The sequence below is a fragment of the Arachis ipaensis genome, chromosome B9, assembly GCF_059453495.1.
Source record: "Arachis ipaensis isolate K30076 ecotype BB chromosome B9, ASM5945349v1, whole genome shotgun sequence".
NCBI lineage: Eukaryota > Viridiplantae > Streptophyta > Magnoliopsida > Fabales > Fabaceae > Arachis > Arachis ipaensis.
The window spans coordinates 158,858,644-158,885,451 of NC_142444.1; the positions used below are offsets into that span (position 1 = coordinate 158,858,644).

Consider the following 26,808-nt stretch of genomic DNA (forward strand, 5'->3'; position numbering starts at 1 on the left):
CCAAGTTTATACCTTGTCACCTTGCTAAATTAATGTTGAAATCGTTCAAGAAAAAAATATTGATGTGATACACAAACCTATAAAAATAGATTTATGTCGAAGAAGGAAAGACGAAAAAAAAAAAAGATATTGAATACAGCAAAATTAACTATCATATTTTTCATTCAAAAAAGAAAAAAAGCATGAGTGTGGGGAATGGGGAATAGGGAAAAGAGTTGAAATGAAGGTCGAAAATGTTAAAATAATATCCACAAAATTAATTTGTGGCATCCCCGGCCGCTTTATTCCCGGATCTCAGAAATTCACATGCTTGCATTTAATCTGCACTTTCTTAGCTACGTCCTTTCTCAATTCTGCTCATTAATTTAATTTACAAACCCCTTCTTCTTATTATTATTTTTTTCAATTTTAGTTTCAAAGTAATACTACTATATGGATGATACTTACGTCAAAGGAATTTAATCAATACATATGGATGACACTTACGCATCAGTTAGAGATATATAGTTCTGTGATAATTTAGTAATAACCCCGTGACTTGAAGCATAAACCTGCTTCCAGGGGACATAATTGATGATTTGTTTATTTCAAAGGGAAGAATATATAGTTGATGGTTAACTCTAACTAATAATAGTAATCGAATTTGTTCCCGATTCTTTTTAATGTATGTTCTAATAATTTTATAAATATTTCAACAATATATTAGATCATTTTAAATTTTTGATGTATTAACCGCATAAATTTTTTTATATATAATTTAATTATATTTGTTTAATATAATTACTTTTATTTGTCGATACATATGTGCATGTAAAGTTGCTTTATATTAATATTGTATCAGAATTTAATTTTTATTTTTAGTGACCAAAATATTATTTCTTCTTTCTGGATTTATTTTGTTAAAAATTAAATTTTTTTAGGACAAAATAATAGTGAAACCGTGAATTAAAATAAGAAAATAGTAAATGAATGAATGAAAAAAAAAAAAAAACCAGAAAGTTTGGAGTGAGAGTTGTTCGAGCATTTGTAGGCGAGGTTGTCGGAAAGGGTGAGGAGCGAAGCATTGTGATGTTTGGAGGGAAGAGAGAGAAACGAAGAAGATGCCGCTGTTTCTCACTCTTCTCCTCCTTATGCTGTTGCTTCTTCTCCTCTCCATTCTCTTCTTCGTCTTCAAGCCATGGCGCTTTTTTCTCCCTCTTTCCTCCTCCTCTTCCCCCTCCTCCTCCACCTCCATCAAGGTTCAATTCCATTTATATGAATTTGACATCTTATTCGTAATAAGTGCAAAACATAACATTGCATGCCACCTGTTTGATCCAATGATTCTGTGTTCATTCATGCACTTTTCTTGATTCCACTTGTATATAAATATGAATACTGTTGTATTTGAATGTTCCTAATTATGATTTTGTGGTCAATTTGATCTATTATCTGTTGTTTCAGTTTGCATTCTCAAAGCCTTGATTGGATCTTACTTTTGCATTTTCAGGCTAGTGAGCTGGAGAGGCCTCTTCTTTCAGCTGATGACATTCAGGTTTCACATAATCAGACCAATGAATTTCCCTTAGATTATGATCCTGAAGGTGCTTGCTCTCCCAACCAACTTCATTTTCGCGTCCCACAAAACGATTCACTTGTTCAAAAGCAAATTTCTCTTCCCTCTAATGTGCCTCTAGGTAGTCTTACTTAATTACCACCATTGCAGCTTTTGGTACATCTTTTGTTCTTATCATTGTTTTCTGCTTTCTTGATCTGTTTTATTGCAAAGTCTTTATAGTGTAGTGCCCTATTAATTGTCTCCAGGTGATAGCTTGGTTTTAGATGTAATTCATGATCATTTGGAAGATGTTGATGCTACTGGTCAAACACTTGTATTTCCCCCAGCTCAATTTGTTGAAACTCCAAAGCATAGAAGATCAAACTTTGAAAGTGACAGACTGAAAGACTTTGTGCAAGGAGATATCTCTGATCAAAGTAATTTCTTAACACTTTTTTATCTATCAGGGTTTATCTCTAAATGTATTTGCATTGGCTGAAATATGCGAAACATGTCATCATATCTTTTTTTAGAAGTACAGGAAGTTGCCTCACGCTGGAGGTTAATGATGGTCCTTCTCGTGGACTTCGTTGTTCTGTACAGTCAACAAATACCTCTCGTCTACCACTAACCTTGGGAAGAGTTTCTCCAAGTGATTTGTTGCTAAATGATTCAGAAGTGTCAGGAAAGCATGCTCAAATAAACTGGAATGTGGATGTAGGTCGCTTTTCTGTTCTTGGAGACTTCCATTTGAATGTTTTCTATATGTATACAGCGCAATAATAATTATTAGATTGAATTTTTCAGAAAATGAGGTGGGAATTGGTAGATATGGGTAGCTTAAATGGAACACAGTTAAATTCTCAGCCAATCAACAATCCAAAGACTGGAAGCAGGCATTGGAGTGATCCGGTGGATCTTGCTAATGGAGATATCATAACTCTTGGAACAACATCAAAAGCAATTGTAAGTATTATGCCGGAATCTCCTTTACACGATGCTCTTATGTCTATTTTTACATATGGAGCTCATGAATGAAAATTTTCCACCCTTTTCACCTTTCAACAAAACATACCATAAGTTATTTTGTTTGCTTGGAACTATTATTCTCTTTCACACACAGATACTTGGAATGCTATGCTATTGTGGTTAAATTTGTGTGCTCTTATAAAGTCTTATGTGACTTTAATGCATTGCAGGTTCATATTACTAAGCAAAATCAGCAGCATATTCCCTTTGGGGTGGGTATGGCATCAGATCCAATGGCTTTGCGTCGAGGAGGCAAAAAGCTGCCTATGCAGGATGTTTGCTATTATGAGTGGCCTCTGCCTGGGTTGGATCAGGTTTGGGACTTATTCATAATACTCATTCAATTAAGGTTTCTTTTACATTTTCTTTTTTACTTTCTCACTTCTATTCACAAGAGTTATCTAATTTAACCTGCCTATGTTCCCAATCTGCAGTTTGGAGTGTTTGGCATTTGCGATGGGCATGGTGGAGATGGGGCTGCCAAATCTGCTAGCAGGTCAGTATTTTTAACTTTTTACCTATTCTTGATTGCTTCTTCTATGTTCTTTCCTCAACTTATGAATGTAAAGAAAACTTGCAAACCAAGATCAGACCAATAAAAAGAATTTTTCACAGAAGGTATTGCTTAATATTCAATTTTCCAACAACTTGCATTAATATTTATCTTTTTAACTTTTATGGAACATGCATGATTGACGATTGTTATGGATCTAATAATTGATGCATTACTTATTTCTTTTTCTTTCTTTCTTTTTCTTCTGTTGTTCCTTGTTTCAGACTTTTTCCTGAGATAATTGGCAATTTATTATCAAATTCATTAGCACGAGAGAGGGTTTTGTCACTTCGTGATGCTTCAGAAATTCTTCGAGATGCATTTGCTCAAACAGAAGCAGGCATGAATCACGATTGTGAGGTATTCTCCTCTGATCTAGGAAACATTTTCTTTTTTCTTCGTGGATTGCTTTACCAGTCACTTTTATCAGTTTATGTTTTATAGCTTTTAATGACGAACACTTTGCAGGGATGCACAGCAACAGTGCTTCTGGTGTGGGTTGATGGTGATAAAAATCTTTTTGCACAATGTGCGAATGTTGGAGACTCCACCTGTATCTTATGGTATGTATTATAATTTTGTCTAGTAGTAAGCTGTTGTGACTATACTTAATGTTTGTATGAAACTCATTATAATTTATCTTTGTTAGTGTTGATGGCAAACACATTAAGATGACAGAAGATCATAAGGTAGCTAATCATTCGGAAAGACTTCGAATTGAAGAGACAGGAGATCCATTGAAAAATGGGGAGAAACGTCTACATGGTATGAAGGAATAAAACCTTCAATTGTTTTCCCAGAAGAATAGTCCCTTCCATTCTCTTGAGCCAGCAAAATTGACTTGGAAAGTTCCAATTCTGGTTCTCACCCTGATGCAGGTATGAATCTTGCGAGGATGCTTGGGGACAAGTTCCTGAAACAGCAGGATTCACGGTTTAGTTCAGAGCCTTATATAAGTCAAGTCATGCATATTGATAAAGCATGCAGACCATTCGCCATTCTTGCTAGGTGATTTTTGTTTCTGACATATGCTTTTGTTTTAAATGGCAACATATATCTTTGTGAAACCATTGTTCACTGTCATTGAATATTGCACTCTTTTTTCGTGGAAAGTATTAGGCTTTATTGTATGATCATTTTTTCATATTGAATATAAGTAACTTTGGCATCTGTAAATGTACAGTGACGGGTTATGGGATGTGATCAGCATGAAGAAGGCAACTGAACTAGTTCTTCAGGTTTCGATAAAAAGAATACTTGAATGTTTATAGTTCAGTCTTTTTCTTACCATCAACTTGTTCTAACACTTCTGCTTTCCTTTCTGAATTGCACAGATGAGGGAGAGATATGCAACGGATAGAGAGAAATTTGCAGAAAGAATTGCAAATTCCTTGTTGAATGAGGCTAAAACACAAAGAACAAAGGATAATACCTGTGTAATTTTCTTAGATTTTGATACTTGTAGAGTTGAATCATAGTGTGAATTATAAATAGTGTTATAGCAATAGTCTTATATCATTTTTGTCCCCGGAACATGTTCCCTTCTCGGTTCTACCCAAGCTTATCGCATAGAAATAAAAAAAAGTTAGGTTGCTATGGATTCAAGTAGGTATACTTCAATCAGAACTAAGTATGAACAAGGTACGAAGTTGTTTTAAAAATTAGGATGTATGGAATGATACATTGCAGAGAAATACAAAAATCATAAATAAAAAAATGTCGTCAAATTATGGTGTTAACAAAAATAGATTTGCCCCTTTTTGGTTGTGCTTGTTGGAACATTATTGTTTTCAGTAAAAACGATGTTTGTTTACATGGAAAATTTAAAAATAATTTAACGTTTATGTGCTACAATTTTGATCCTAAAGAACATTGGTTTAGGTTCATAAAGTGTTTTTTTTTTTTTTAATTTAAAAATAGAAATGTAAAGTCACCAATGTATATTACCAAAAAGAAAAAAGTCACCAATGTATTGGAGCAAAGAGAACCAGTAACAACGACAAGAGCCTTGTACTTCTCAGTTCTCATGCATGTAAACATAACCAAAACCAGAACATGTAAAAAATTCAAAATTGTGTCTTTTACTCTCTTAATTTTCATCTATTTGAAATGGACGTTGAGACAAAGGATTCACCAAGCAGAAATAATACCGAGAAAGATCTTGTCATCTTGCACGTAAAGGTAAAAAGCAAACCATTGCAATTTGCAAGAACCTTGTGAAAAAGGTGCATTTAGTTAAAAGCGCAGTCAAATAATTATTATATTGGTTATTTTCTAATTAACTATCAGTTAATATTTTTTTTTAAAAATTCTTTCTATTAATTTTTACTCATCTGATATTTTATGAGCTGATTATTAATAATGGTTCTTTTTTTTTTATATATATTATTAAGTATGACATTTTCTTACACACTATTTCTTGGTCTCCAATATCCGATGAAAATGACAATAAAAAAAAATCCATTTTCCAAATTATTGGTTAAAAAGAAATTGTTCCTAACAAAACGGATATTATTATTAAGAAAATTTAAATAAAAAAGTTGTATTAATAGGATATAATATGATTAAGCAAAGATAGAGAAAACAGAGAAGATACATTTGGCTTGGTGGTAACATGACTTTGTTAAATTTTTGCCAAAAAATAATAGCTCAAATGACATAATCTTTCTATACTCAATTAAGAAGTTGCAGATTTGAGTCTCCATATCTTTGATAAAAAAAAAAAAATAGAAAAAACAGAAGGAAATAGGAGTCTCTACTAAAACCCTGAAAAGAGATCAGTTCATCGCGAGAGAGATGGGGAAGAAGAATAAGAGAAGAGACGAAGACGCCGAATCTCCTCAGCTCAACCCTAACGATGGAAACGGTGACGACTCTGATAATGCGAAGAAGCTCAAGAAGAAGAAGAAGAAGAATAAGAAGAACGAGAAACCAAAAGAGAGGGCCACAGTGAGCATAGCTGTGCCTGCTTCCATCATTGACAACGTTCCAACCCTTGACCTCGCCACTCGGGTCCGCTCCCTACTCTCTTCTCTATTTACTCACTCACTAACTGAAAGGGAATAAAAAAGAAGCAACTTGCTTCAGTTCAAGAGTTTCTGAATATTTTTCCTAATTTTGTTTCTTATCCTTGTTCAAAAAATGTGTTCTGTTTCAGCTGGCTGGTCAAATCGCTCGTGCTGCAACTATTTTCTGTATCGACGAGGTTGCTAATGCTTTGCTCTCTACATTTATCATATGTTACTTTCAGTTTGGTGCTTTGAATGTTTTCAGATTGATAATTGCTTTTTTTTTTTTTTTCTTGTGTACATAGGTTGTTGTGTTTGATAATAATGGGGAGCCAAATAGGGACCCCGTGATGGAGAATTCAGATGATGAAAGTGGTGCAGCTTTTCTCATCCGAATCCTGCGATATCTTGAGACGCCTCAGTATCTGAGGAAGGCTTTGTTCCCTATGCATAACAGCCTCAGATTTGTGGTTGGAACAACTCACTATGATGCTTATTCTTTACTGTTATTATCTGCATTTTTAGAGTTTATTTTGTTGAATGTTTAGTCCAGGGTTAACTTGGGTTATTTGTGTTGCAATTTGCAGGGCCTGTTGCCACCCCTTGATCCCCCGCACCATTTGCGCAAACATGAGTGGGGTCCATATAGGGAAGGTAGGTCTTGTCTTTCAAGTAGAACTTCACTGTACAGCATGTATTTTCTTGTATGGGATGGTTAGCTTTCATCTTAGGTACTTTTGCTTATATGAGAAGGTATGCCCTTTGGGGAAAAGTAAATTACAAGGAATGACTTAAGAAAGTTTAGTCAAATGGGTAGTGGAACACCTGAGTAAACTTAAAGAGAAACAATAGAAATGGACCTTGCTTTGAATGGTTTAACTACATATTTGGTTTCTGATGGAGAGTCTAGTTGCTCCAGCTGATCCATGTATTCTGTGTGTTGAGTTTTGGTTAGCTGAAGCTTCTTAGCTGCTAGAAGAGGCCTATAATACTTGTTTATCATTGTTTTTAACCCAGGTGGTTATGCACAGGGGATTCATGATCTTTATTGTAATCATGTACCTTAAATAAGACTTAAGAGGACATGATACCTCTTTTGTTTGAACTGGCTTTTATTTCTCTTTTACTAACTTCATTGTTTAATAAAAAACTGTTGAATTAGAAACCTTGTACTAGCATAGCATTGGTGTTTCATTTGTTGTTTTCTCTGTGGTCATTCTGGCCAGGTTTTGATATGTTGCAATAACTTTGTAGGTGTCACAATAAATGGTAATTCAAACTCAACGGGAACACTAGTTGATGTTGGTTTAGCTAAGGTATGGTTTTACATATCATAGTTTACTATGCCTCAGCATGTTTCTCTTTTCCTGCATGCAATCCCAATGTTCCTTATCCACATATTCATTCATGTTCCCCCATTGAGTTGTTTGGACGTTGGCATCTATGCCAATTACATTGATAAATGATTAAAATAACGTAACAGCATTCCCTGTGTCTGTTACATTTTTCTTTTCCTTTTCTTCTATTTCATTCTGAAAGTTGTAATGCTTGTTAATTTGCGTATGATCTGATAAAGTACGCAAACATATGCAGCATGTTGTAGTTGACCAACTACTGGAACCAGGAAGAAGAGTCACGGTAGCCATGGGTGCCGAGCGCAATTTGGATTCTGGTAATATATTTGATCTTTTCTTTTCACTTATTTAGTTATGCTCAAGATTTTTCACAAGCTTTTTGTTGTAAATTGTGCCATATGGTATTAGTGTTAAACTTTTTTGGGAAGGGAAAATTGAAAAAGAAATTATAATCATGACAAGAGAAAATTTAAGTGTCAGGTGATTATCGAGGAACTACAGACGATCACTTTGCTGAAGACCAGTGCTAAATACTTCAAACATCTTTGCTATATGAATTTATGCTAATTTGAAATACATGTACTTCATCTAGATTTACCACGCCAGGTTGTGTCGTCATCCAAGCCTAGGGAAGAAGGTGAATATTGGGGATATCAAGTGCGCTATGCACGTAATATTAGCTCAGTATTTAAGGATTGCATGCACAAGGTATGAAACCCCACCCCCCCCACCCCCCCGCCCTCTTTCTCCGTCCCCTTCCTTTCTTTCCTTCTCTCTCCCTCTCCTCTGTATTATATGAGCATACAACCCCCCTTTCTTCTAATGAATTGTTATCGTGACAGGGTGGCTATGATTATATAATAGGTACCTCTGAGCATGGTCAAATTATTAAGTCTCATGAGCTTGAAATACCTTCTTTCAGGTATACTTCTGTTATAGCATAAGCTTTAAGTTAACATGGCTTATTAATTCTAACTTCTAAGAGTTGGGTATGAAAAGCCATTGCTTTTCTTATCGTTATTGTTGTTTATGATCCAAATTAAGCTTTTGAATATGATTTATTAACTTCATTCTTTTTCTTCTTACACCATATTGTTAGACATTTGTTGATTGCCTTTGGTGGATTGGCTGGGCTGGAAGAGAGTATTGAAGAAGATGATAACTTGAAGGTACTGTTCAATTACTATTTTGTACATTGTGCTTACTCTTGAGACTACTGCCAATCAAATATTTGATCAATTTTGCCATAAATCTTTGAATACAAGCCCTTTTCCTGTTACAGGGGAAAAATGCAGGGGATGCATTTAATGTATACTTAAATACATGTCCACATCAGGGAAGTAGGACAATTCGAACTGAGGTGATTTCTAATTTTCCTCTAATCTGTTTGTTGGATTAATCAAATTCTTTTCTATCCGCTTGAATCATTGCTTAATGAACATCTTTTTCTTGAATAGGAAGCAATTCTTATCTCTCTTCAATACTTCCAAGAACCAATTAGTAGAGCATTGCAGAGTTAAATATTGTGGCGTCTAGAATTCATGTAGCGCGATCAACAGCGACAGTTGCTTCCACATCAGTATTTTTATGTTTTCAGCTCATCCTTCAGACTGTGGCTGCAATGTTGCAAGATAGAATGAATACGTTTGTTTTTTTTTGTTAGTCATTGGTGCTTTCTAAGGAATATAAATAAAAGGCTTTGCTATAGAAAATTTTCGAACCCAAAAATTATAAAAACTGCCTTTATGCTGATACAACGAAATGTAAATAATGTCGACGACTGATTGTTAAAATTTGAGGTACGTGGTAGTATATTCGATTTCGCATGGATGACATAGGCGGCTCATCTTTGTTTTGTTTACCGTTATTTTTGTTTTGCTTTCTTTTCGTTTCTTATTAACCTTTGCTCACCAAAAAATACAAACTTTATCCATGGTTGCTCCCTCTTTAGACTCTCTGCTGCTTTCATAGTTATCAAATCCAACTCGATTTGGCCAGTTCAACTGAAAATTCAGTTATCTAATTATTTGGCCAGACTAAGTCACTCTTCAAACTGTCCAAACATCAGACCAGATAAAAACCGATTTTGACCCGTGAGGTTTTCTTAATCAAACCGATGACCCGGCCAGTTTAGGTAATTCGGACCGCATCATGCATTTTTTTTTAGAAAAGAATAAATAGGTTATTGACCTTTTGATTCGCAGGCATTTAAGTTTTCGATGATTTGAAAATACTTTTAAATCTCTATTCTTTTCAAAACTAGGACATATCGATCTCTCATGTTTGCTTGGGTCTATTAGACTCAACGAAAAAATTAAACGTGATTCTGTTGTACTAATCTAGTTGATATGGATGTACATGTGAAAGAGTTTTTAAAATTGGTCAAATTAAACTCAAAAGAGTTTTTAAAATTGGTCAAATTAAACTCAAAGATGGATATGTCTAGATTTTGAAAATGACAGGAGACTTAAATGTATTTTTAAATCCTCAATAACTTAAATATATGCAGATTAAAAAGTCAAGAATTAATTTATCTTTTCTTTTTTAATATTTTGTAAACGACGCCGTTTCACTTCAGCAAAAGTTCAAACGCTTTTGCCCTAGGCCTACCTTCTTTGTGTGGTCACTCTCTGCTTAAGCCTGAAGCTTGAGCTCACTCACCTCTCTCACTGGCTCTCGCACTCAAGCTCTCTCCCTCTCTCGTCTCCGGTCTCCCATCAAGCTCGTCGTCGGTCTCTGTGTTGTCAATCGTCACCCTCTCGCACTGGGTCGCGCTCGCGTCCCTTCCCTGCGCTCGTCGTCGCCAGCAGCAGAAGCAGCAGGTCCCGTCTGGTCGTCTTCGTCGCTCACCGTCTCGCACTCAGTCGCGCGCCTTCCTTCCGCTCTCGGCGTCAGAGGCAGAAGCAGAAGGTCCTGGGGCTGGTCGTCGTTGTCGTCTTCTGTCTCGCCGTCAGCTTCTTTCGTGCAACCCAAACCGATTTGGTGAGTTCCAACAAATTCCCCCGTTCTCTGTTTCAGTTTGTTGCTGTAATTCATCACTGCACTTTGATTTTGTTGCTGAAAGGTGTATTTATTGCTGAAAATATCACTGAACTAGTTTTTTCCTTAAAAGATCATCACTGACAATAATTTGTTACCTTGAATAATATGTTGAAAATATTACTGAGCTAGTTTTTGTTGTTGCTGAAAATCATCACTAAGTTAAATTTGTTAGTGATTGAACCTTGAATTTGTTGCCGTCTTGCTGAATAATCACTTAGTTAAATTTTTGTTAGTGATTGAAGCCTGAATTTGTTAGGGATTGAACCTTGAATTTGTTGTTAAAAATCATTAGAGTTAAATGTTACTGATTATCATGAACCTTGAACTGACTTGCTGAAATAATCACTTTGCTAAAGTTTTTTCTTTGAAAATCATCATTAAGTTGAATTTGTTGTTGAAAATTGTTCTGAGATGAATTTTTCTATTTTATTTTGGGGATAGAATTTTAATTTGAAAATGTCTTCATCACAAACACCATTAGAAACCGGTTGTGTTATCTTGTGTTCTCTCTTGTTCATTTAAATTGAGAAATTATTTTGTATTAGTGACGAATTTATTATTATTTTTTTGCATAAGCAGTTATGTCTAATACTTGATTTTTACTAATATGTTTGTGAAGAGATGTATTTTAACTTTTAATTTTATTTTTATAATTTTACATATTTATTTAATTATGACCGGTTCAACCGGGTGAATCAGTGACCCACCGGTTGAACCAGTGACCCAGTTGTATGACCAGGTCAACTACCGGTCCGGTTCTGACCTGCTTCTGTTTGGCAGTGGCCTTTACTCGTCGCTGTGCTTTACCGCCGCCGTGGCCTCTCTCTTGGTTGCAGCCAGCGCTGCCATCCCAAGCACCGCGATGTCTCTCTTCTCCACATTGTTTGTTCCAAGCGCCATCGTAATCAGCGCTTCTTTCTCTGGCGGTACTTTGCTTCCTCTCTCAACTCGACTCTGCCATCTGTCTCTTTCCCTCTTGGTTCATTTCTCAACCATAAAATTGCAGGAATGATGACATAGGAAGGATCAATGGTAGCGTGAATTTCTTTCACAATTCAGAAATACATCAAAAGTTCGATAGTGAAATAAAAATCCGTTTGCGCAGAGAAAGAGAATGATGGGAAGTCTGACTCTGAACCTGAGAGTGACACCTTGTAGCTCCTTCACCACCTGCCTTCTTCACCCTCCTTCTCTTTCCAAACCCTCCTTTCTCATTCAACCCTCCAATATCCCAACAACCTCACTCTCCCTCTCCGCTTCTTCTTCCTACGATGCACCAATCTCTACACCAACCCCCATTTTCCTCCCTTATCTCCAACAGCAAGAGGAAGATGTTGAGGCTATAGAAATAATACATGAAGAACAAAAAGAAGCACAAGAAGAAGAGCAACCCTGTGACCCAATCTATAAATTCTTCAAAGAAAGGACTTTGGTTCCTTCACAAGACCCTCTAACTCAAGGCAAATTGACCCTCCAGAAGAACCGTCGAATTTCTTGGCACCTTGCTGTGGATACCGCCCTTGACTCTGATGAACAACAAGAGGAAGAAATTGAGATGGGTTTGGACCAAGTTCCATTTAGTATTGAGGAAGAAGAAGGTGAAGACAACAAAATCGAGTGGAAGAAGGAACTCCCACAGGGCATTGTTGGAGAAATTGTTCATCTGGCAAGGAACCTCCCTGAGAATTTGACACTTGAAGAGGCTTTGGACAAAGGCTTTGAGGGGAGGGTCAGTGAGGAAGATTGCTGGGAGGTTCTTGAAGTTCTTGAGGAGGAGAAGCTTATATTATGTTGCTTGTACTTCTTTCAGTGGATGAGGTCTCAGGAGCCTTCGCTTGTTACACCGCGCTCGTGTACTGTGTTGTTCCCGGCATTGGGGCGGGCGAGGATGGGTGATAAGTTGATGGTTTTGTTCAGGAACTTGCCATCCACAACGGAGTTCAAAGATGTTCATGTTTATAATGCTGCAATTTCAGGCCTTCTGGATGGTGGCAGGTGCATAATTCTTGACCTTTTTTTAATGTAATTTGTTTGTCGCTCAGGAAGATTAGTGTATGTAAAAAAGATGCAAATCAAATACTTGTTATTCTTGCTTATATTGAAAATTAGACGCTTGTTGTTTTGAGTATGGATGGGGTAGACACATATATGACATGACAGCAATGTGGTGACATTTAATCCTTGTAGCCGCCTCCACTCAGTGGGATAAGGTTTTGTTGCTGATATTTCACCTTTTGAAGCATAATGATCAATATTGTTAGTATGTATTACATTAGAAATGACTTAATGCAGCATCTTTGAGCTGCAATTCTGGCAAAATATATTGTTTTCTTATAGTTTTTATTTTTTATTTTTTTTAAAATGTTTCTGTATTTTAATATGGGTTCTTGAAATTGCTCGAAATAAAATTTATGAAACTTTTTTTCTTTGTTTGATCATTACCTTGATGATTCAGCAAGATGTTGGTTATTCCAGTGAGGGCTAAGTGTCTTCATTCCAATTCCGTTTTCCATTTATGGCACGTTGAAGTCCTTTAACCTGTAGGACTGTTCTGTTTTAGCCTCTTAGGTTCATTTCGTTAGTTTGTTATGAAGCAGCCTATAAACAACGATAAACTTTATCGAAACTTTATGACCTTATTGCACAAGAACTAAGATAATCTGACTCTTTTTAGGTATGAAGATGCTTGGAAGGTGTACGAGGTAATGGAAACTGAAAATATTCGACCAGATCATGTTACGTGCTCTATTATGATTGTCCTTATGAGAACACTTGGCCATAGTGCGAAAGATGCATGGCAGTTTTTTGAGAAAATGAACAGAAAAGGGGTCCAATGGTCTGAAGAAGTTTTAGGTGCATTAATAAAGTCATTTTGTGTTGAGGGTCTAGTGAATGAAGCTCTCATCATCCAAATCGAAATGGAGAAGAAAGGGATCTCTCCAAATGCAATTGTGTATAACACTCTGATGGATGCATATTGTAAATCCAATCATGTAGAAGAAGCTGAAGGCCTTTTTGTTGAGATGAAATCTAAAGGGATTAAGCCTACTGAGGCTACCTTCAACATTCTAATGCATGCATACAGCAGAAGAATGCAGCCGAAGATTGTGGAAAAGCTTCTGGAAGAAATGCAGGATGTTGGCTTGAAGCCAAATGTGAAATCATATACTTGTGTAATTAGCGCATATGGGAAGCAGAAAAAGATGTGTGACATGGCCTCCGATGCATTCTTGAAGATGAAGAAAGTTGGCATACAACCCACTTCACATTCTTATACAGCTCTGATACATGCGTATTCAATTAGTGGCTGGCATGAGAAAGCTTATGCTGCATATGAAAGCATGCAAAGGGAAGGAATCAAACCTTCCATAGAAACCTACACTGCTTTACTAGATGCATTTAGGCGTGCCGGCGACACCCAAACTTTGATGAAAATATGGAAGTTGATGATGCTCGACAAAATTGAAGGAACACGTGTTACGTTCAACATTCTTGTTGATGGTTTTGCTAAACAAGGTCGATACATGGAAGCAAGAGATGTCATTTCCGAATTCGGGAAAATGGGATTACACCCAACAGTGATGACATACAATATGCTGATGAATGCATATGCACGAGGAGGGCGACATTCAAAGCTGCCTCAGTTGTTGAAAGAGATGGAAAATCTCAACTTAAAACCAGATTCTGTCACCTATTCGACTATGATATATGCCTATGTTCGCGTCCGAGATTTTAAGCGTGCATTCTTTTACCACAAGCAGATGGTCAAGACTAGGCAGGTACCAGATTTGGCTTCATACCAGAAGCTTCGGTCGATTCTTGATGTAAAAGCTGCAAAGAAGAATAGGAAGGATAGGAGTGCCTTGGTTGGTATAGTTAATAGTAAGATGGGCATCACAAAAGTAAAAAGACAGAAAGATGAGTTTTGGAAGCATAGGAAGAAACATGTAACGAAACGTAGTGCTGATGCTAGTGCCCAGTGAATGTAAGTTCAATTTGACGCTTTTATTTCTCAGAAGGAATGACATTGGAAGCATCTTGAATTCAATTTTAGTCGGTACATGTTATTATCATACATAACCTCTTCAATCAACCATGTTCTTATTTATTCTGGGGGCACCTTTATCGTTTCAGGAAGTTGTATGCCGAAGGGATCTTGTTAAGCAATCACATATTCATCTTGATTTCATACATTTTTTAATGGAAGGGGTTGACAGTTGAGGATATTTTTTATTTTTTTTTTTCAATTTTATTTTTTGAATGTAGGCCACTAATTCGTTAAGCTCTGTTAGAATTCAACTTATAAAAATCCCACGGGAGATATTAGGTTTGGATTCTCTTTGTACAAGACTTGAACTGAAATACTTGATTTAAGGGGTACCAAACGACTTTTTATTTTTGGATTCTCTTTTCCCCAGGTATTCTCTTCTTGATTTCTCTTTCTCGGTCTCTTCTCTTTTCACTTCTATTTCAAGTAATGTCTTTTTCTTGCTCTGTCTCTCTTTATTTTTTTTCTTGGTCATATAATTAGGTATTATTCTGCCTCTCCTCTTGTTGCTTTACTTTTATTTTTATTTTTTTATTAAACAGAATTTTGTTCCTCTTTGTCTATTTTTTTTCGTTTTTATTGTTTTATATGATTTGTCAATCTAAAAATTATATAAGAATAAGACATCTAAAAATTATATAAGAATAAGACCTACCATTTTTTCTTTTGACAGAATCTTAAATTTTTACAATGATACTGTGAATGAATGAATGAAAAAATTGTTTTAGATTTTAATATGTTGAAAAAATTGTAAATTCTATTTGTGTTGTGTTTAATTAGTGCAGAAATTTTTATGCAAATTAGTGTAGAAAAGTTTGATGCAGAATTTGGTTTATGTTAGTGCAGAATTTTGTTTATGTTAGTGCATACTTTTGAACTAAATTAGTTTTTACTTGATGCAAAAAAATTGATATAAAAAATTAGTGACAAACTGCAAGTGACACAGACAATAACAAGAAGTGTACTTGCTTATTACTCAATGCTAATTGCTAAGCATCTATGAATGACTAAAATCTACAGTTGTGAATAATCGAGCCACAATAAAGTATCATACAGCAGTTGAGTCATACTTGAGACACAGGTTTAGTTGAGTCATGATTAGTTCCTATAAATGTCTAATTCCTAATATACACAATGCATATAATCAAATTAATAATAAATATTAATTCTATTTTTCAACACATGACTTGAGTTATATTTTACAACTTCAGGAACTGAGTGAGAGACAAAAAGAGAGGAGGGTATGAGAGCTTGGGATGACATGACTATTGTAGTCATTTTACATAATATTTTTGTCTTGTTTATATCTATCCAAATATAATTCAAGATATTACATTAGTGTCTTGTACATTGTATTCAAACATAATACACAGAATAACTTTTAATATTTTTATTCTATTGTCTCCGTCTCATAATCATATTCTGTCTTGTCAAAAAACACAAACAAATGCAGCCTCAGGAAACATGTATTTTCCGTAAAACAAAAGCTCTATACATAAATATTCATTCATCTATTAAAAGGAGCTCTATACATAAATATTCATCTATTAAAAGGATGCTTTATTTGTTCTAACTTCTTGCTCATACACTGTGCTAACATATACATCTGGAATGTATCATCCGCGTTAGATGCGTCAAACACCATATTTAATGATGGAAGAGTGTATTAGCTCGGAGCCAAAATGAATACACAGATCATTAGGTTGGGTGGAAGGGCAATGCAACCAACTAGTCAAGCTTTCTTTATCTTCATAGCATCACAGCGAAATCATAAATAACTTATAAAAGATCATGCTAACGTTGTCAACCATAACTCAACTCCACTTCAAGCAACTCTCCAGTCCGAAGGTGCTGCTAGTCGCCTTCTCTAGAACAATATTCATGTACTGAAACCTAATCGGCTTTCTTTTCAGATGCTTTATAGATCCAGTTTGCCCTCCATATTATAGGTGATAGAAGCCGTTCTGTTTTCCAGCCTAATGACTTGAGCTGCCCAAAATCAATTTAGTTTAATTCCCGTATCATTAGTGGTAAATGTTAATGGTGAAGTCTGTGGTACCTATGGTTACGGTGACTATAGTGGCTACAATGACTATACAAATGTTAAAATTGAAGTCACCTTTTTTTTTTTTATTTTGATAATACTTTTTTTTTTTTAATAAAAGCGTTGTTAAATAGTAAAACAGCATTACTTTAATTTTAGCAACACCTTTTAAGACACCGAAGCCACCAAAGCCACCATAGCATGCACCAATGTTAATATATCCAGTCGCACTTTCAAAACTAAGAAGCTAAATAGAATTTGACCAGAAGCTTGAATACCTTGTGAATAAACACGTCGTAGTGCTTATCGATCCACATTTGGCTGTCTGAATGCGAAGATTTGCTCTCAGAGACATTCGTTGCAAGAATGAGAGCATGAACAAATGATTTCAGAATGTCAGCAGCATTTGAATCTTTATGCACAATAACATTAACAGTTCCGTTCCTTTCAACTAGTAAGTACTTGGCTATAGGTGAAAATAACAAAAAATGAACTAAGGTTTAAGACATCAAATGGAAAGGTGAAAGTTAGTAGATAAACATTATGAAGAGAGCTCAACCTTTTGCATAGTAAGATGCTGCAGAAAGCAAATGCTCCTTACTGTCATCATTTAACAAAAAGAAAATTCCAAGTAAGGTTTATTAATGAAGTTTTACTGCTATTTCTAACAATAATCGAGAATAAACATGCAGCTTAAGTTTAGACGTAGTACTGATAAATGATAACACATGCTGAGCAAGAATTGACAATTGCTTTCAACTTAGTTAAATGTACCACTCATGTATCGCCACCCAACAGCATAAACTTGCAGGAGAGAAGGATCATATAGTAGAGCTTTTATAACGAAAAGGTTTAAATTCAATTCTTGCTGCACCATATCTTGAAAATAAAAACTACATTTCTTCACAAAGTTCGATGAACTTGTATATTGTCAAGGTTTCAAGTCCAAAAGAAACTGCTTAACATTTTCAAAAAGTTAGAGCTTAACATGGCATGAGTTTACAATGCCATGATTTTGGGCCATTAGAGGTTAGAACAGAAAGTGAACCATTATCTTGAAATAAATAATAAAGCAGTGATCATATGTTAAGGCAGAACCCAGAAGGTTGTTAAAGTATTATTCATGGATTAAGAAACAAAATTTCTCAAAGGATAAGGAAGCCACTCACATTTCCATGTTATCTAATGATGAAACCCTTGTACCTAAATGTACTTTTGTATACAGCAAATCAGCATTCTTTGAGCTCCATACAGTGAGCTTAAGAGGTAAAACATGTTCCTTTGCAGAGACTTGTTCAGGTGACAGAACTGCAAAAGGATTAGAAACATGGATTAATATACATAAGAAAAATGAAATACAGATTAATAATTAATAAGTATGAGTAGTAAATTTAATGCTAAGATTCAATAAATAAATAAACAAATTTTCTGTATAAATAGCTTGACATCAAAGATAAGTTGTAGTTACCATGAAGTAAGATAAAATAAAAGAAGATAATACCTTTGCCTGTCTTCATGAAATGCTGCAAATGAATAGTGGTTCTTTCAGGATTTAATGAGGTCAATGCTAGGCACCGCACAGCTTGGTAGTTCGCTATGAAAAGAGACAAGATTTGGGGCATCAGGTTTCCGTCAATGATTTAGGACATGTATTTAGGGAGGAAATACCTCTTTACAAAGAAGCTATGCATGGAAACGGTATTTATCTACCTTCAGACTATTTGGAACCATTAAGTTGAATATTTTCAACTGTTTGAGAAAGTGATATCCTAAGATCTCAATGTCATGGATTAATTTAAGATTTTAACGCGATCAAAATCCTATTCCTTTTACATTCTATCTCAAACTGCCACTAATATTTGTAAGACTAAAATTATTTTTGGTGTAAAAAAGAAAATATTGTCCAATTTTTTTTCTTTTCTGAAAAGATTGGAGTGCTAATTTTCCCCAAACACGTTGATATTAGAAACTTGAACTCTGACCAACTACAGCACTGTCATCAAGTTAATACTATCAATCTCTAACAGCAGTTACTACTTGATAAGGTCCATAAGCCCAATGTGTTCCTTTCATTTTTTTTTTTTCCTCTCGTTGATTGTGCAACACAAGAACTATGCAAGAGACAAGTGTATCAAATATACATTAAAGATAAAAATGTGTAGGACATACCATACATATGGAACAGGGTTAGGGACAAAAAACAAACCCAAATGGCTAGTGGGTGTCCTATGGTGATGCGAGCAACAAGCATGCCCAATGCCATGCCAATCATTGTGGCCACTGTTTCTTGACTCCCTTCCTATAGAGATGGGATGTTAATACATCAAAACATGATTTAAAAAGAGGGTAAACTACCAAAAATGCACCCGAATTATTTTCGCGTTGACAAAAATGCTCCCGAATTGTGTTATCGACAAAAATGTCCTCAAATTATTTAAAAACGTGACAAAAAATGTCCAACATTAAATATATATTCTCAAAAAATGCTCCCGAATTTTGATGCGGTTTTTTGCAAGCATGATTAGAAAAATGAGAAATGTTTATCCTTAAAATTTTGTGATTTTTCGCTAAGTATATATATTTTTTGGTGACTTTTTTGTCAATAACCAATAATACTTTTAAAAAATGAAAAAAATTTAAAAGTCAAAATTTTTATCCATTTTTCTGTGTGTATTTTCTAAATAGTTATCTAAATATTACTATAAAATTTTGGATCAAATGCATATGTAGTTTGTCCAATACAAAAGTCATTTCCCACTTACATAAAAAATAATATTCATTTTGGGCTTTTTTGTCACATTTTTAAATAATTTGAGGACATTTTTGTCGATAACAAAAATTCGGGAACATTTTTGTTAGCACCAAAATAATCCGGGTGCATTTTTGGTGATTTACCCTAAAACAGAAAGAAAAAACTATGCACATACATACTTTTAAAAGAAAAGGTAAAGGTAACAGACATAAAAACTGCTACTATTGTGACTACACCTAGCGATTGTCTTATATACTGCTGCCATTGCTTGTAAATAAGAGTAAACAAGAGAGAGATAATAGCAGTAAATAGTTTTTTTCTAAGAAAGTGGAAGACTTAGGTCTCATCCTCCCTTGTTTTTGCGTTTTGAAAATTTAATTTTTATGTAACATTAAATGTAACTTGTACCTTAGCAGATATATCTGCGGCATTATCCTGAAGAGCAAAATGCTGAGTCAAAGCGGCTCTAGTGGCTCCACTTGCAACACCAGCTAATTCAAATTTCAAGTATATTTAGAGACTAAATTAAGAAATTTACTTATTGGAAATTTGGAATAAGGAGGTAAGAGACCTACAGCTAACAACTAACACGTAATCACATTACTAATCTATATTTCAACTTCAAGAAGTGATGGAACTTACTGAATGATCTTGATATGCTTCCTAGGCAAACAATAATCACAAAAGCTGACGGAAACAGTGGCGAAATAAGGTCCATTAGCATTCCTGCAATCAAAGAGGAGCATAAAATTTAATTTGACATATGAAGAGTGCAATAAGAAATATGTTATTTAACACTGATTGGCACCAGCAAAGGTTTACACTTTTTTGCTGCTATAATTTTTACTTCCAATAAATAAATAAAAGGCTTAGCCAGTAGTTGCCAAGTAAAGGATTCTGTGTAGAATATGTCCTCCTCTGATATTCTTAAATTGTGTTATTGAAAGGTATATGCTTTCTATTCTCCCTTTTTTCACTTGTGTTCAATTTGTAAAATTGAATTCTAACAATAAGCAGAACATACGGGAGCACCTCTCTTGCTCGAGTCTCCAACGAGAAAAGAATAATTCCGTTATGCAAATTCTTATGTCATGTCAATCTAAAATGGCACCGAAGTATTTCTGAATAATTGAAAAATTCTACTCTTTTCCCCATCTCTCTACCAATTTGCAATCTCAGTCCAGGAATCACTATCGCATCAGTGCTCAAATTTAAATAATTAGTATTGGCTTATTTCTGCACATCTCAGAAATGTGTAGAGAAAATGGTTGCATGAAAATTTAAATAAAAAAAAAAAAAATGGTGAAAGAATCTACCAAGATCGTTCATAAGATCTGCAACCAAACGCCACATTTTGGCATTACTATCAAGATTTGATCCCTGCATCATGTGAGTTAAACAGAAATATTGTTAGCCAAAGTGCAAGATACTTCACATGGAGTTATTTCCAGAAATTTCATTTTCAAATTCATACGCTTGAATAAATTACATGAGATGCATACCTGGTAGAATGTGAATAAGATACCTCCAAGCATGCCGGTTAGATCCCTCAAAAACCACTGTAAATAGTTTCAACAATCAAAATCTTCTTATCTCCCATACGCCATTTTACAATTAGCGTTCACTCATTAACCAATCAGACACAACACAAATAGTTGATACCTGAAAAGTGGCACCAATCACAGTAGCTGATTTCTCGCCAACCCCAATAGCACTAAGGAGAGCCTGAAAGGGATAATATTGAACACGGGTAAACCCTAGATATTCACAAAACAATGATTACTACATAAACACAATGAAAAATGAATTACCTGGGTAGACAGCATGGTCCTTGTATAAGTTGAAAGACCCTGCCACAATCAATCAATTGTTAAATCCAAAACAAGAACATTCCTCAATAACATTGTTTTCTGCATTGCATAGTTTACCTGCAATGTATCCCATATTTGAAAGGGAACATAATCTGCAGTCACACTGCTAGGAAAACCCTGTATGCCATGAAGAACAAACAATTAATTACAAAATTTCAGGTTTCCTCTTTTTTTTATTTTATTTTATTTTATTTTATTGAGATGTTAGGAATAGAAAAGGCCTGCCTCAGGAACTAATGCCTGCAATAATCGTCTCCAAAGATGGGTGAAACGGGCACCGGATCTGCGTGAATGAGAGAGAAGCACGAATAAAAGAGGAAAGAGGTGAATTATGATGGTCGAGAAAGAGAGTACCTTTTAAAGGAGACAGAGGAAGAGGAAGCTTGGATGGTGAAAGTCTTAGAGAGCTTGGAGGTGGAAGAGCCATTCCATTCTTCCAAGGTTATGGCCGTATCGTTGGAGTTGGACACTGCTGTCATAGCCACTTTCAGACCTCCTTCTTCTTCACTTCACACTATGCACTTGGAAACTTGTTTTGTAATCCTACAACTGACTTTGACTTTGTTTTGCTTTTAGGCTTGATTTGGTGGTAGAGTTTTGAAAGAGGCGCACCTCGTGTTTTTGGAAAGGTGGAATGTCACGAATTCACGATGAGGTAGACTTCACTTCAAGTTGATAATCAAGAACTGTTAGATGATTTGACTGATTTGACTAAATTTTTATTTAACGATTTTTAACTATCAACTTTACATAAAATTGATTGCATCTGAGTTTTCACCTTTTGAAAATCAAAAGCTCGTGTGTTTGAGATGATAGTTTTTAAAAGTTGGGGATATTTTTTTAAGGTACTAACTACTAAGGAGAGTTTTTAAAATTAGTTTGTATTTATTAAAATTAAAAAATTTAATATAATTTTATATATTAATTAATATTTAAATTTAATTTTTATATAAATTTTTATTATAATATTTTATAATTTTAAAAATTATTTTACTAAATATATTTGTTATTATTTGGACTTATTAATTTTTTTTAATTTAATTTATTAAATACAGATTTTACAACTTTTAAAAAGTAAAAATTTTACTAAACTAAATCTTAGTTTCTAATATTAATGTTCTGAAAATCGAATCAATTATCGAACAACTCCAGTTATTAATTTACTAATTTTAAAAATTTAACAATTTCAACCAAGAAGATTTATTCATTACTACTACTTTCAAGCTTCAGGCAGAAAGCAGACAGGCATCAAATAAAGAGAGTCCAACTTAGAACATCAAGGGCTTTCCTCTGTAGGGATATCAGATAAGTAGCGCTGCTATGGCATACCCAAAAGCCGAGCGGCGAGTGGAGTGCCACAATCCCATTCATCATTTTGGATCTACATAATCCAAATGCCATAGCACTGGCGACCCGCGTTCCCACCAATCATGGTAAGATGTGACGTTCTGGACTAAAGTGTGATGTGAAGACAATTCTTTCAATAGGCTTCAGTCGACCATTAGCTTAGTGTTTTTCAACCCTGAAGAGAATGAGCAGCTAGCTAACTCGAACTAACCATCATATGGATCCTCAAAAGCATGGCTTGCTTGAATTCTCCGCAGAGAAAGAGGGTATAGTAGGCGAGCGGGTTAGCGAAGACCCCGCGTTTATTTTGATTATTGCATTATTGTCACCTGGCGCGTCGCATATGAGGCTGCATTAATCGGGGATACACGACAGAAGGAATTTTTTTTTAATTGAAATAATTGAATTATAATAAAATAATTAAAAATTATATTTTTATTATTTTAACATATATTTGTACTAAGATTTTATATTAGTGTTATATTATAATTATAATTATTTGGCTAAATTTTTTATAATTTATAATATTTAAATTCTAGCTAAATTTAAGAATTTAGAAGTTTTAAACTTTTAAACATTTTAATTTTTTTTAAAACACAATATAATTTTTAATATATACTTTCAAATAATATATATTTTAGATTATATAAATAGATTATTTATATTAATATTTTAAGCATAGGTATAATTTTTTGGGTCATATTATTGTTTTTGTAAGGTATAAATGTATAATTTAGTGGCCCCAACCACAAACTATGCCAGTGATGTTAATTTGGACAAGGACATTTTTTCGGTGAAAAAAGTATATTCAAGACCTTGGTGGACCAGGTAATGAAGTCAATTTTCGAAAAAAATTGGGGTTGGTTCACAAATAATCAAGAGTAGCGGTTGGGGATGAAATAAAAAAAGAAAAAAAAATAGGGGGAGGAGACAAGAATCCGATATTAAAGCAAAGTCCCGAACTCCATTAATAGGTGGGTGAAAGCTGTGTTGGAGTCAGTGTGAAGCTTCCTTTGGTCGACCTGCACGGAGACGGCGGTGCACGGCGGAGGAGAACGCGGGATTGAACGGCGTGGAAGCATACATCGAGATCTGGCTGTCTCGAGGTTCAAATAAGGGAAGGAAATGGACCACACTGGGCAACGAGATTCACAGGTACGCTTTGTCGGTGTCAACGAGGTTTTTACCGTCCGATAATGCCGGGGGAGGTATGCGCAGAAATTGATTTCAATTGGGGGGCCCGTGCCTCCCCGTGTCCCCCAATAGTTTTAACCGTTTGATTTTTCGAGGTTGCCGTTTAGAATGGCACATAGCCGAATGAGTTTTAGTTGGATTATTTTAGTATGTCTGGAATTACAGTTGAATGAGTTTTAGTTGGATTATTTTGGATGTCTGGGATTATAGTTGTGTGTTCGTAGTTATGGTTGATAACGCCGATGTTCTGTTCGCTCACTGCGATTTTTTGAACTGTTACAGCCGAATGGGTTTGTGGAGCCAAGCTACGAGTTTTCATCTAATTTTGACCGAGTCCATGCGTCGCAGGTGTGTTTTGTTGCTCATGTTATGAATTTTTGTTTGACTGGTTTATGTTGATGTGGCCCACTGTCTGTTGTCACACATGCCGCATGTTGTTCGTTGCAGGATGCTGATGATGGAATAAGCGGCGAAACCGTGCTGGTAGAGGAAGCAGAAGCGATGGATTCGTCCATCGCAGATGCAAACATAGATGCAGAAGTAGCAGGGGATTGTTGACGGGATAGGGTCCTTTGGCGCAATTGAATTTTCTTCCCTGACAGCCAAGAACGTCCTTACGATGGAGTTCACAAGCCTACAGGCAGCTTATGACTACTACAAGAATACGGTCGCATCAAGGGATTCTCAGTCAGGAGGTCCAAGGTGGGTCGCAGAACAAAGCAGGGGGCGGAGGGCAAAATCATTTGGCAGATATTTGTGTGCTCGAGGGAAGGAGAGCGAGACGGAAATCACATGCAGCGGGAAGACAAGAAGATGGATCCTCGACCGATCACGCGGTGCGGGTGTGAAGCCTGGATTAAGGTCCATGTTGATGATGCCAGCGGGCGATGGTTGTTTAAAAATTCTGCGATAACTATAATCATCCCATGCTGGATGCGAGGTTCAGGGGTCAGTCGCAGTCACACAGAGTAGTCAAGGAAGGCGATTTACACCAAATCAATTCCATGAGAAAATTTGGGATGCGGGTGCCGACAATTTTCCGCGCCTTTGCCAATCAGTTAGGGGGATTCGAGACTGTTGGGTTCGAGATAAAGGACATATATAATGCGATAGAGAAGCAAAGGCGGGCTGGCGCGACAGATGCTGAGGCCGCGTTGAAGTTCTTAGGAACTCTAAAGACCACTGATTCTAGGATGTTCTGGAAGTACTCGCTGGATGTTGACAATAGGCTGGAACATCTCTTCTGGTGCGATGGTACAAGTCGTTATGACTACAGCGTGTTCAGGAATGTCCTGGGATTTGATGCAACGTACGGTCGTAACAAATACAAGTGCCCTTTGGTAATATTCTCAGGGGTGGACCATCATATGAGGACGGTGGTGTTCGGTTGCGCCATCTTGAGCAACGAAAGTGAAGGAAGCTATGTGTGGTTGTTGCGGGCATTTCTTGAGGCAATGAAAGGAAAACAGCCGAAGTTTGTCATCATGGACGGGAACCTCGCCATGAAGAGCGGTTAGTACAGTTTTTCCCGGTGCACATCAGAGATTGTGTAGCTGGTATTTGTTAAGGAACGCCACTGCTAGAGTTGGACGGCTGGGATTTCTTAAGAAATTCTGTCTATGCTTGATGGGAGATCTAGAGGTTGACGAATTTGAGAGAATATGGACGGACAGCGTGGCAAACCACGGGTTAGAATATCATTCGCGGATAGCGGAGATGTATGCAAAGAAGTATTCATGGTCTAATGCGCATATCTGGGAGAAATTCTTCACAAGACTGAAGACGACATCGAAATGCGAGGCCTTGAATATGCAGCTTGAAAATTTTATACACAACGGGTACAATCTAAGAGAGTTTGTGGAGCACTTCCAACACTATCTAAAATTCATGAGCCATCAAACTATACTATGTTTTGATTTGTTAAGAAAGTAAAGTGGAATTGAACTAATAAGCAACGAGGATCATTGAATAAACTTACTTTTGGACTAATTGAGTATATAAAGCTAATAAGTAAATTATGTGTTAAAAAGAAAAAGCTGATAATGGAATGGTTGTTGAATAATATGGTTGCATGTGGATCATTCAGGATCTAAATTATATAGTATGCTACCTCTCTTATATTCAGGATCAATCTTCTTAGTCAAGACACTCACTATAATAGCTATACTTTCTGTTAACGTTAGTTACACAACCTGTCCTTCTATAAAGTAATTGAGAATGCTATTCAATCAATAACATTGAAGAAATGTATGTATAAGTATAGCTGTGTACTGTATTACTATTATCATTTTAAGATTTTCTTGTTTTAGAGCTTTTTAATGATATTTTAAACCTTTAACCTAAAGTCTTGTTTTGACAATTAATTGAATAATTGGTGTTGATATACATACACGATTGACTGATAATTCTTTCTTCTTTTTTTTTTTTTTTTTTTCAGATATACATATATGTATTAATATATATATATGTTTTCTTTTGTGTTGGGGTTTCTACTTTCTAGCACCACTTCTAGAACATAATTGAGTTTGAGTGTAACAAGTGAGTTGACTATAGCATGAATTGAATCTTTCATATTTTTTAATAAAAATATAATGGAAAAATGTTTACCCTAATTCAGGTTAATGAAAATATTAAAATAACAAGTGTACTCTAAGAAATAAAAATCAGACACAAATATAAATTATATATTAAAAATAAATTAAACAAAATATATTTTTATAAGTCAATAAATAATAATTATTTTGATAACTAATTTTTTAGAGTATACATAACATTTTTATAAAAATAAATACATTTAAACTTACAATAATGCAAAATAAAATGTTGATAAGGCGACTTTCTTCGATTGCACAATTTAATCTTCACTAAAATATATCGCAAACAAAGTGAATTTTAAATAATGAATAATAAACATTGAATACTCAAAATTAATAATAAAAAATATATTGTAAAGTGATAGCCATACTTTCGGTGAAATTTTATATATTCTTACCTAAAGTCAAATAAAACAAAAAATTTTAGAATCAAG

General features: G+C 35.2%; 4 protein-coding genes and 1 pseudogene across 7 annotated transcripts; 4 read left to right on the forward strand and 1 right to left on the reverse strand.

Annotated features, from left to right (window-relative positions):
- Positions 1-960: 960 nt before the first annotated feature.
- On the forward strand, positions 961-4,716 carry LOC107619294 (protein phosphatase 2C 70). 2 transcript variants are annotated; one of them, XM_021111204.2, is made up of 13 exons: positions 961-1,238; positions 1,490-1,583; positions 1,804-1,974; positions 2,079-2,254; positions 2,345-2,503; positions 2,737-2,880; positions 3,001-3,062; positions 3,344-3,479; positions 3,588-3,682; positions 3,769-3,884; positions 3,998-4,127; positions 4,303-4,357; positions 4,454-4,716. In XM_021111204.2, exons 1-13 carry the CDS (start codon positions 1,101-1,103, stop codon positions 4,595-4,597), a joined length of 1,620 nt encoding a protein of 539 aa, XP_020966863.1. In that variant the 5' UTR covers positions 961-1,100; the 3' UTR covers positions 4,598-4,716. The 2 variants fall into 2 exon arrangements, with proteins under 2 accessions (XP_020966863.1, XP_016177036.1); XM_016321550.3 differs by having other exon boundaries at positions 976-1,238; positions 1,490-1,676.
- Positions 4,717-5,834: 1,118 nt separating this feature from the next.
- LOC107616826 (methyltransferase C9orf114 protein) lies at positions 5,835-26,182 on the forward strand. 2 transcript variants are annotated; one of them, XR_001614657.3, is made up of 12 exons: positions 5,835-6,131; positions 6,277-6,324; positions 6,433-6,597; positions 6,715-6,781; positions 7,382-7,443; positions 7,721-7,799; positions 8,075-8,190; positions 8,325-8,404; positions 8,582-8,651; positions 8,765-8,842; positions 8,940-9,126; positions 25,921-26,182. XR_001614657.3 is itself a non-coding variant. In XM_016318742.3 (11 exons), exons 1-11 carry the CDS (start codon positions 5,916-5,918, stop codon positions 9,000-9,002), a joined length of 1,044 nt encoding a protein of 347 aa, XP_016174228.1. In that variant the 5' UTR covers positions 5,835-5,915; the 3' UTR covers positions 9,003-9,310. The 2 variants fall into 2 exon arrangements, 1 of the variants encoding a protein (XP_016174228.1); XM_016318742.3 differs by lacking the exon at positions 25,921-26,182 and having other exon boundaries at positions 8,940-9,310.
- EMB1006 (Pentatricopeptide repeat (PPR) superfamily protein) lies at positions 10,100-14,927 on the forward strand. Of its 2 annotated transcripts, none has more exons than XM_088498130.1 (4): positions 10,100-10,464; positions 11,224-11,450; positions 11,531-12,519; positions 13,199-14,927. In XM_088498130.1, exons 3-4 carry the CDS (start codon positions 11,639-11,641, stop codon positions 14,505-14,507), a joined length of 2,190 nt encoding a protein of 729 aa, XP_088354256.1. In that variant the 5' UTR covers positions 10,100-10,464; positions 11,224-11,450; positions 11,531-11,638; the 3' UTR covers positions 14,508-14,927. The 2 variants fall into 2 exon arrangements, with proteins under 2 accessions (XP_088354256.1, XP_088354255.1); XM_088498129.1 differs by having other exon boundaries at positions 11,305-11,450.
- LOC107616117 (protein root UVB sensitive 3) lies at positions 16,104-21,844 on the reverse strand. The gene is made up of 15 exons (XM_088499854.1): positions 21,594-21,844; positions 21,465-21,522; positions 21,297-21,356; positions 21,180-21,218; positions 21,031-21,093; positions 20,871-20,927; positions 20,685-20,748; positions 20,011-20,094; positions 19,777-19,859; positions 18,786-18,915; positions 18,118-18,210; positions 17,786-17,924; positions 17,176-17,216; positions 16,895-17,082; positions 16,104-16,561 (listed from the first exon to the last, which is right to left on the reverse strand). The coding sequence occupies exons 1-15, from the start codon at positions 21,716-21,718 to the stop codon at positions 16,466-16,468; spliced, it is 1,320 nt and encodes a 439-aa protein (XP_088355980.1). The 5' UTR covers positions 21,719-21,844; the 3' UTR covers positions 16,104-16,465.
- On the forward strand, positions 24,594-25,712 carry LOC107616116 (protein FAR1-RELATED SEQUENCE 5-like; annotated as a pseudogene).
- Positions 26,183-26,808: the final 626 nt, after the last annotated feature.